General features: G+C 36.5%; 1 protein-coding gene across 1 annotated transcript; it reads left to right on the top strand.

Moving 5' to 3' along the window:
* The first annotated feature begins 1609 nt into the window (after positions 1-1609).
* LOC114470528 (cell death-inducing p53-target protein 1 homolog) lies at positions 1610-9665 on the top strand. The gene is made up of 4 exons (XM_028458749.1): positions 1610-1775; positions 1862-1993; positions 9212-9386; positions 9471-9665. Exons 1-4 carry the CDS (start codon positions 1721-1723, stop codon positions 9586-9588), a joined length of 480 nt encoding a protein of 159 aa, XP_028314550.1. The 5' UTR covers positions 1610-1720; the 3' UTR covers positions 9589-9665.
* Positions 9666-11214: the final 1549 nt, after the last annotated feature.

Here is an 11214-nt window from a genome sequence, read left to right as displayed (position 1 = left end):
TTGTTTATTTTGGCTTGGTAGAAATATAATGAAATAAAAGTAAAGTAAAATGGAGATTGTGCAATGCAACCTCAGTGAATGACTTTGATGGACCTCAAGTTCAAAACAACATGCAAATAAAGAGAAGAATGTTTTAAAATGTGGGTAAAAAACTAGTATAATATACGTAATAGACATAAGGGTCTTCAAAATATAACTGTGCATTTTTCTTCTTAATTTACGTGTTATGATGACCGCTAAATAGGTTATGTTGTATTAATATAGATTGTAACCACTAGGGATTAGCGGTGAGTATTGGCACGGATGTTGCAATACGATATGTATCACGATACTTGGGTAACGATACGATATTATTGCGATATTCTACCCAGTTAATATCAAAATTAAACGTAGAGATGAAAAATCATGTTGCTATATATGTTCATCAGAAGATATTGATCATTCAGAGGAGAAATTGAGTCAAAACTATTTGCTTCAAAACATCCTATTTATTATTATTAGTGTTTTTGCACATTTTCACTGGAAAAAAAGAAAATGCAGTGTTACCCACTGTCATCATAAAATAAAGTGCAACACGTTTATTTTCACTGAAACTACTGTGTAGAAGTCTCAAAGTAACCATGACAACATAATGATGGCATTGTAACAACTGTAAGTGAGAACATTAAGGATTAATCACCCTGAGTTACTGATAATGCATAGGAATAAGAAATATGTATAATTTATCCTATTGTGTCAGTTTAAACACTGATCTGAACAGATTATATGAAAATAAAATGCCTGTACATACATAAATATTGCAGGTATTACACACTGCCATCATAAAATCAAGTGCATCAAGTAACCATTGCAACACATTAAAAGCATTGTAACCACTAAAACATTGCACAAACACACAAACATATTGATTAAATATCAAAATAAAAAAAATTAAATTTAAAAAAAAAAAATAATAATAATAATTCTATTTTGCATACTTGATACACGTCATGGCAGAGATAAAATTAAGGTAAAAAAAAAAAACATGAAATATGATTAGAACTACAATTGAACTTTATTCTGTTAAATATTGTTTCGTTTTATATGTTCAATTCAATTTCTTTATATAGTGCAAATTACAACAAAGTCATCTGAAAGTGCTGAACAAAATATAGAGTCCATAGTAAGAAAGAAAGAACTCGACAAGATCCATTTAGCGACAGTGGGAAGAAAAACACTTGTATTTTTTTTTTTTATATTATTTCATTTTTATATGAATATATTCTTATTATGTCTATGCACTTTGGGATGGGGATGGGCTCACAGCAGCGCAATGACATATTTGCAGACAAATTTTCCAAAAAAAATTATGAGAACAATTATGTGAAATTGAATAACGGCACTGCTCAGTAGCTGAAAAATCGTGGCATATATAATGTATGACAAAAATACAGATTTCCTGATTCGAGACACTTATCACTTAACATTAGCAAAGTCTATTTTTTTTTCTTTCTACCTACAAGATACAGTGTATGTCACACATCCTTCATGTTTGCCTTTTTTTAATTTTTAATATTATTTTTTATGTGGAACCAGAACTACATGTTAAAATAACAGATGTACCAGGGGACTGGAAGGAACTCTTCCTCAACCAATCAGTGGAGGATTGTCTACACCTGGTATACCGGTTCAACTCTAAAAACAACAGCTCACATGCAGCTCAGTCAGAGATCCTTTAGCAATGGAATCAAAAGCAGATGAGTCATTTCCCTCACCTCCACCGTACCTTTCACCAGGTAAAGCTGAACACAAGTTGCTTTTGAGAAAAATTGAGGCCAGTTTTGCATTTGAAATGTATTCAGCAGTCGTTCTTTTTCTCTAGGTGAAAGTAATGCTGGGTTTGAAGTGGGAATCTATGAAGCATACGCACCTTACAGTGCTCCATCAACGCTGCCAGCCCACGTCTCTTTTCCTGAAGTTGGCAGCTTCATCCAAACCCACTCACCATTATCGGGTATGTTATCTTTATTTTAGATATGCAGAGAAAGCAGTGCTATCTTCCCAGTTTAATTTGAACATTAATCTGTTGCTTTATTTTGAAAGTTTGCTATATGTATAATGAGTTCATTAATTATAATTTTAAGTGTTACCTATCCTGTTTATAAAAAAGTTAAATGCATTTGGTCTCCTGTAAATATGAAACTTCTAGAGCAGTGGGTCTCACACCGTCTTGGTTCAAGTACTCCCACCTTGTAATCCAAGTAACCCCCCCCCCCATTATGTCCGAAGACAACATTTTTCTCAGAATTCTGTGGAAGAAACAACTAATATAGAGAATAATGATGGAAAGAATGATTGATTGAATCTTAAAATTTAAAGAATCTCCTTTTGTAAATAATTCAATCCAATCCAACTTTATTTATAAAGCACTATAAAAACCCAGGAGGAGGGGGACAAAGTGCTGTACAAAAGTGCATACACTATAAGACAAACAATAATATAAAATAACAGTGGACATAAAATCAATGCAATTTAAAAACCATACGCCAAAGTAAAAATGTGTTTTTAAAAGATTTAAAAACAGGCAGAGATAAAGTGGAATGAAATAGTATTTAGTGCCTCCTGAATAGATTTATTTCTATAGTTTGTCATTTACGGTGATCTCTCTCCTGAGTTTTTGGTGTAACTTTGTGTATTTTCTTGTCAGTTTTTTAAAAATTATTATTCAGTATATTTTTCTCTTATTTTGTGTTTTTGTTGTTCTTTTTTGTGTTATTTAAATTATTTTATGTCTGTGTTTTTGGTGTCATTCGGCTGTGTCTTGTCGTTTTTTATGTTTCTGTTATTTTTGTGGGTTTTGTTGTGATCTTGTGTCGTTTTGAGAGTTGCTGGTAATATTTAGTATGATCATCATTTTTAACTAAATATAAACATTATAAAAACCCCCATATTTTCAATGCTTTCATTTATTAATTTTCCCCTCTTTTGCTGTCAAGTACCCGCTGTAGTCCCACTACATACCCCTAGGGGTACACGTACCTCCATTTGAGAAACACTGGTCTAGAGAGAGAACACGTTGAGGGGGAAAAAAACCCAGTGAATCAATAGCGTTACCACATCTTTCTCGATACTTCTTCTATTTTACTCATACATTGAATTCATTTTTTAAATTGTTTTAAAGTTTTTGCTGAAAGATGAGGCTTTACAAAACATTCACCAACTATCTTTTTGCAGTGAAAAAGATCTAAAAAGTGTTTTGTGTGTTAGATATGAACATGTTGGAATGAAGTCAAGCTAAAACTGTGTATATTTAAACCTTTATTTTAGGCTTGACATCTGACATGGGATGAGAAACCTGCATATGCAAACTCTGAACGCAGTCCTCACTAATATTCAGTGTAAACCCTCTCGCTACAAATGCTTTCTATGTAATAAAAATAATCTATGTCATCCTAATTTAGTAGTTTAGATCAGCCATTCTCAACTGGTGGGTCAGGACCCAAAAGTGGGTTGCGGACCTGTACTGGGTGGGTCGCGGACAGGTGGTCAAAAATAAATACTTGATGTCTGTCATGTAGGTCTTTTATTTTGAAAGAAACTTTTCTATTGACAGGCATGCTGTGAAATGCATGTTGCACAGGAAAATATATAGATTTGTTTTAAGAAAAAAAAAAAAAAAAAAAAAGATCAGGGTTCCTACAGCTTCAATCAAATCAAATTCAAGATTTTTTAAAACTTTTTAATGCCTTTGAATTTACATTTAACCCTTAGATGCATAAGTGGGTAAAAATGTCACGGTCTGAGTTCACATCGGTCTGAGATCGGTTATGAGCATGCGCACTACCGGAAAATTAATTTATGCTACTTCCGCTTAGCTTTATTCGACTTCCGCCGTGCTGAGATAAAAAAATAATTTTAAAGCTAATGTTATTTGACGAGTGCTGAATGGCTCATTTTCTTGTAAAAAAAATGTATAACTGCTCAATATACGAGGCAGGAGAGGTTCCAACGCCAACAAAGAAATGATAGACAAGTTCATCTTCATGATGAAGGGCACGCCATCACCAGACACCGACAAGAACATGATTATAATAAAACCCCTATATGAAAATACAATTATTTTCCAAAAAAACATGATTATGATATACATTGCAGTAAAAAAAACAGTTAAGCTAATGTAACTTTATTTTTTTAATATCAGTATATAACCCAGTATGGGTACATCTCAGTACGTAGCAGTCACGTACTGAGATTTTAAGAGGAACTCAGTACGATGTGAACTCAGACCGTGACACTGGTGACATTGTTCTCTTGCAATATTCATAATAAATAATTGCTATTTCATATTCCAGGTATTCCTCAAAAAATATGTTTTTGATGTGATGCCAATTAAAATTTTAAAGGGGACATATCATGCTAAATCCACTTTTTTAGCCCTTAAATGCATTTTGTTGTATATTTAGATTGTTTAGAAGCACAGAAAAGTTCAAATTAGTCTCTTCAGGTGCTCCGTTGATATCTTTATATTCTGTTTTGGTCATATTTTTCAATCTGTTTCGATTTTTCTATTCTCTATTACGTTTTTTTGAACATTGACGTCACAGTATTTGCAGCGGAACTGCCAAATTAGGTCATCGACTCTAGGCCCAACACTTTGAGCATTCCGCCATTTTTATTTCTCGCTTTTATTTTGTAGTCCAAGCTCCAGGATGCAGAAGTTACGAGAGGATAAGTCAAAATGTTTGTTTGGTGGATGTAGTAACCCACACGCTTCATTACACCGTCTCCCAGCATCAGAACCTTTTCAAAGTGTCTGGTTGAGTTTTATTTTTCACAGAAATGTACCCACATCTGTGGGTAAGGTCATTTTTGTGAGCGAAGCACTTCAAGGATGACTGCTTCAGCAACCTCCACCAGTATAAAGAAGGATTTGCCCAAAGACTTTGTCTGATTGAGGGTTCAATTCTTTCTATCTTTGGAGACGATGAACAGAGCACTTCGGTAAGCTGTAAATAACGCTAAAAAGTGTGATAAGACGTCCCTGTCATTGTTTTGTTAGCATTAGCAGTTGCACCGTCTTCATATGTTAGCGCTGTGTGCTCGTTTTAGATCCTTGATGATATGACCTACGTGGTTTAATTTAAGTCTAAAGTTTTCATTAGTCATTTCATTTTGCCGTTTTTGTCTTCGAAAAGACTGTATTAAAATGCATTTCGTGACGTTAGCTTGGCGCTAGCGTTAGCTCGGTGCTTGTGTTAGCTCACTTGTTAGGGTTCTGCAGGTTCATTTTCATCTCGCTCCGCCGGGTCAGACTCTGGCTCAAACATGTAAGGCTGGATGGACAAGTCTTCTGTTGTTGACATTGTGTGAATAAACATTTTCTGCGCCGCTACATAGCCGTATCTCTTCTATCAAACTACAAAAATGGCCGAGCAGGGTGGAGTTGAACCTGGAGAGGGGACGGGGTATGAAGTGTCTCATTTGCATTTAAAGAGACCGCACCAAAACGAGTTGCTCTTAGAAGCACATCAGAAAAGGGGTAGAAAAGGGGCCTGTGGAGCTATAATAATGAGGAATTCAGACCCAAGCATTGCAGTTCCGCTTTATATAGACCACAACTGTATGATTTATATGTAAAAGGAAAGGATTTAAAACCATGATATGTCCCCTTTAATTCACCTGTTATACATTTTTTTTTTTTTTTAATTTAGTTTTTGTATTACTACCCCAAGCATGCATTTCCTATTGAATCTCATGAGATCCTTTGATTCTAATCAACTGTGACTGCAAGGAATCTATTTAGGACCAAACACACTTTACATGTATCTTTCATCAATTATTTTCAATTTCAACAACATACTTGCACATTCATGCGTGTGTGGGTGTAATGGCCACCTTACAATGTCAGAAAGAAAGGAATGGCTGTTGTGCTACAATGCACCATGACAAAATGGTGGATGAAAATAGCAGAAGTGATCACATTCTACAACAAGTCCAAAGGAGGTGTAGACACCATGGACCAAATGATTGGCACCTACACCTGCAAGTACCAAACACAGAGGTGGCCCATGGTGCTGTGGTACATGCTTGACATTGCCACCCTGAATGCCTACACCTTCTTCACCGCTCAGCATCCTGATTTCAAGAGTGGTATCGCTAAAGCATGACGACTCTCCCTCAATGAGCTCTCAAAGGAGCTGATGACACCACACATGAGGAGTTGTCTGGAAGAATGCCCCCAACTGCAAACCCCGATCATTGAGGCAATGGGACGGTGTGGGGTAACAAGGCCACAACCCAGTAACAAGAAAGAAGCAGACAAGGCCAACAAAAGAGAAAGAGGTGTCAGATCTGCCCAAGTCACAAAGATTGCAAAGTCAACAACAGTTGTGACAAATGCAATGTACCTGTGTGCAATGATCACAGCCAGAAGCAGTTAGTTTGTGACAACTACATGCAGTGAAACGCACACACTTTTCTATGTTCTGTGCAATCAATTTTCTTTGTTTTCAATTGTTTGAATATGTTTCAAATGTGAAAAATAAAAACTCAAACATGAAATCATTTTTGTGTGTACAATGCAAAACATAACACAAATGATAAGTCGAAAGCAAAATGACACAAAAACGCAATGACTCTAATACGGGTCATTTTTGACCCACATATGGAAGAGTGCAGGGTCCAGTCACTCATGCATTTAAGGGTTAAGACCATCTTCACAGTAAATACAATTAGGGGTGAAAAAGCGCCACATCAATTACATAGGGTTAGGGTCACTTTTTTTTCCAGTGTCTAATGCAGATGTGCAAAAATGACAGTAAATTAAAAATTGAAAAAACAATCAAAATCACTCCAAAAACACATAAGATGACGACAAAAAATAGCCTGAAATTTATAAAACAACAAAATACAAAGCCATTAAAAACAATATTAAAAAACAAAAACAAATGTTACCATTTATTTTGAAATGTGAGACTGATTACAATCATAAATTAATACTTACAGTATGTGTTAAAGGGGACATATCATGCTAAATCCACTTTTTTAGCCCTTAAATGCATTTTGTCGTATATTTAGATTGTTTAGAAGTATAGAAAAGTTCAAATTAATCTCTTCAGGTGCTCCGTTGATATCTTTATATTCTGTATTGGTCATATTTTTCAATCTTTTTCGATTTTTCGATTCTCTATTACGTTTTTTTGAACAATAACCGTATTTGCACAATAACCGTATTTGCAGCAGAACATCGACTCTAGGCCCAACACTTTGAGCAATCCGCCATTTTTATTTCTCGCTTTTATTTTGTAGTCCAAGCTCAAGGATGCCGAAGTTACGAGAGAAGTCAAAATGTTTGGTTGTTGGATGTAGTAACCCACACGCTTCATTACACCGTCTCCCAGCATCAGAACCTTTTCAAAGTGCCTGGTTGAGTTTTATTTTTCACAGAAATGTACCCACATCTGTGGGTAAGGTCATTTTTGTGTGAGCGAACCACTTCAAGGATGACTGCTTCAGCAACCTCCGCCAGTATAAAGAAGGATTTGCCAAAAGACTTTCTCTGATTGAGGGTTCAATTCTTTCTATCTTTGGAGACGATGAACAGAGCACTTCGGTAAGCTGTAAATAACGCTAAAGTGTGATAAGACGTCCCTGTCATTGTTTTGTTAGCAGTTGCACCGTCTTCATATGTTGGCGCTGTGTGCTCGTTTTAGATCCTTGATGATATGGCCTACGTGATTTGATTTAAGTCTAAAGTTTTCATTAGTCATTTAATTTTGCCGTTTTTGTCTCTGAAAAGACTGTATTAAAATGCATTTTGTGATGTTAGCTTGGCGCTAGCATTAGCTTGGCGCTTGTTAACATCCATATGAAGACGTTGTTCTGCAGGTTCATCTTCATTTTCATCTCGCTCCGCCGGGGCTGGATGGACAAGTCTTCCGTTGTTGACATTTTGTAAATAACATGTGAATAAAACGTTTCTGCGCCGCTAGATAATCGTATCTCTTCTATCAAACTACAAAAATGGCTGAACAGGGTGGAGTTGAACCGTGTGACACCTCTGCAACCTGGAGAGGGGGCGGGGTATGAAGTGTCTCATTTGCATTTAAAGAGACAGCACCAAAACGAGTTGCTCTCAGAAGCACGTCAGAAAAGGGGTAGAAAAGGGGCCTGTGGAGCTATAATAATGAGGAATTCAGACCCAAGCATTGCAGTTCTGCTTTATATAGACCACAACTGTATGATTTATATGTAAAAAGGAAGGATTTAAAGGCATGATATGTCTGCTTTAAAATGTGAGACTTTCGAAACATTGATTTAAGACATTTTATTGACAATAATGGCCTTATTCTTGGATTCATTTATTTAATGCCTTTTAATCATTTTTAAGGATCCGCGGGAACCCTGAAGATTATACATACGATTTTTGAAAAACTAAATTTGGTTGGTTGAGTTCTATAAAAAATAAATAAAATGATTGTGGCAAAATGTGGGTCCTAGGTTGAGAACCTTTAGTTTAGATTGAAGAAACTTCACTATATTAGCACCTGGCTCAACCTTCTTGTTAGCTTACTTGTTAGCTTGTAAGCTAGCCCAAGCTACTTGAGCAATTGACTCCATTAATATTCATCATTCAAAAAACTATAGCTGACTTTTTGTTTTGGGGTTTTTTTCCTTCATATTTCAGGACGTTTCCTAATTTGATGGGTACATTTAATTAAGCATTAAATTATCATGATATTTTTTCAATGTGCTGAACAGATATTGCACACATTGGTGTTGCTCTGGAGTCAATTTGACCTCAAGCTATTTCAGCTTTGTAAAACATGTCTGTGTGTGACCTTACATCCCCACACCAGCAGGTGCAGAGTTGATTCTTTTGAGTTGATTTGAGAATTATTGATTTTCCAGATGAACTAACTCTAAAACTGAAAGTTTGACCTGATGGTGGCGCTGCAGGAAAGGAAAGGTCATATCATCACCATATTCAATAGGATTCATACTCTAGTGTTTTTTATGTATTCAATAAATAAACAAAGTGCCTGACACAAATTCTTGGTCAACAAGTTTCTGGAGGCAAATACCCCTGAGGTCAGATTGACCCCAATGGTAAAAAGTGTTGGTAATATTTTAGGGTTCAACATGTACTTTTTTATTAGTAAAATCTATTTCTAATTTAGTGCAGCTACTTAATAGATATCTTAGGTGAGAATATTTCTTCTCTTCTCTGCAGTGTCATCTACTGCTTCATATGTCCCAAAGGCTAAGTTTGTGTGCCAAGAAACGCCTCTGTATCGCACAGCAGCCCTGACGACGTGCACCTGCTGTGAGACTCGGGTCAGAACACAGGTCAACTTCCGCGCTGGCAGATACGCGTGGCTCGTCTGCTTTGTGTTTGTGCTGTGTGGGTGAGAAAATCCGTGTTAAAATACCTTTAATCTGGTTATTTTCTCTTCTCAGATTGTGACTGAGGTGTTGTTTCTGTTTCACAGGTTGTTCCTGGGTTGTTGTCTGATTCCATTTTTCCTCAATTACTTTAAGGACGTCTATCACACTTGTCCACACTGTCGACGGGTTCTACATGTGCAGAAGAAGACTTTCTGTGAATGAATATGTATTTTGTGGGATATAGATGTTGTCTGTCTTCACAAGGGCCTATGCAAACAGAGGTTTCTACTGTTATTATATTTTTAAATAACAAAACTCTAAGCAATATTTTAAAAAAGATAACATTAAATAAATATTTTGTATGCTAACTTGTTTTTCTTCTTCATCTGAAATCAATCAATCATTCTAAAAGAAAATAATGCAGAGCTTGGACTATGCCTTTTCATTTCACCATTTTTATTACTAGTGGTAACTGGTCGCATGGGGGCCAAATGCGGCCCTCGGTCTAAATCTGCACGACCTCCAAGACAAATTCACCAAAAAATTATAATTCAAGAAATTGGAAGTAATATGAAGCCCAACATAATACACAAAATAACTCCAAAAAAGACTAATACACACAAAAGGAAATCAAACACAACAACCACCTAAACTCACAATACACATATACAAAATGACACCAAAGAAACACACAATGCTAACACAATTACACAAAATGACAGAATACTATCCATAAAAACACAAACTTCAAAAAGGCACAGATTGACAATAAACTAAATCCAAACATAACACACAAATGACAAATGCATATGACTCAAATACACAAAATGCCAGCAGAAATCCCCAAAATGAAAGATAAATGCACAAAATGACTCTAAAAACTACACAAAAAGACAACAAATGACTAAACTCTGTTTTTTTCCTGTGTTAAGGCTCAGATTGTTTATTTTTAATACTGGCATGAACATTGGTCATATGGCCCGTTGATCAGACAATTGCATTTTTCCCTAGTGTAAAGTGGCAGCAAAATAAACAATGCGCTTCCATAGGCTCTTTGTGGATGAAACGTGCTTGTTCTTGTACCGCGTGTTGTAAACGTGCCCTCCCTGGTCAGACCAGTGGATTAGTAGTGTCGGTTTATTTTAGATCTTTGAGCCTTTGAGTACAGAGTCTTTGAGATGCGGTTAAATCCTTTTTTCACCTTTGAGGTCATGCACGCTTCTTGCAATGTGGTCTATTGATGTCTTCACCACTCCTGCAGCTCTCGGTACATTCGTGTAGATTTGTACTGATGGACTTAAGGAGCAACACACTGGCTGGCTGTAGACTACTGCATGGCTGAGGGTGCCACAGGGTATCTCACTTCTTTATGTAGATCGCTGTCCTGCTTTTTGTCATCTTGTTTTTTGTTCCAGAACTACAACCACAAAACTGAACTTGTCTCCTATATGATCCTGTGTTTGGCCAAGATGCCTTTCATACCTCCAGTGTCGATTGCATGCTCAGGACAGGCGGTGAAGGAGAGGCCCAACAACAAGTCGGCATCTTTAACCACAATGGGCAAAACTAAAGGTCTGAAGGAAGACAAAGGTAACTCGGTGAAGGAGCGACTGACTTTAAATTTAAAGCAGCTGGGGAAGAAGAGTCCCCCCAGGAGTCATCTACCTGCAGCTAAAAGGATTTCTGGGATGGAGATGAGCACAAAGAGGAAAGACTGTCTGTTGCCATCATCACAGACGAGCAGCTCTCCTGCCTCCAGCCCTGGTGAATCAATCTCTAAGACACAGCAACTCCAATATCTGAGCCCAGTAAAAAGTGAACATGAGGTGAAGATGAGGAGCAGGAAGG

The sequence above is a fragment of the Gouania willdenowi genome, chromosome 1 (assembly GCF_900634775.1).
Source record: "Gouania willdenowi chromosome 1, fGouWil2.1, whole genome shotgun sequence".
In the NCBI taxonomy this organism is placed as follows: domain Eukaryota; kingdom Metazoa; phylum Chordata; class Actinopteri; order Blenniiformes; family Gobiesocidae; genus Gouania; species Gouania willdenowi.
The sequence above is the reverse complement of the archived record's forward strand: the minus strand, read 5'-3'. Positions and strand labels throughout refer to the sequence as shown.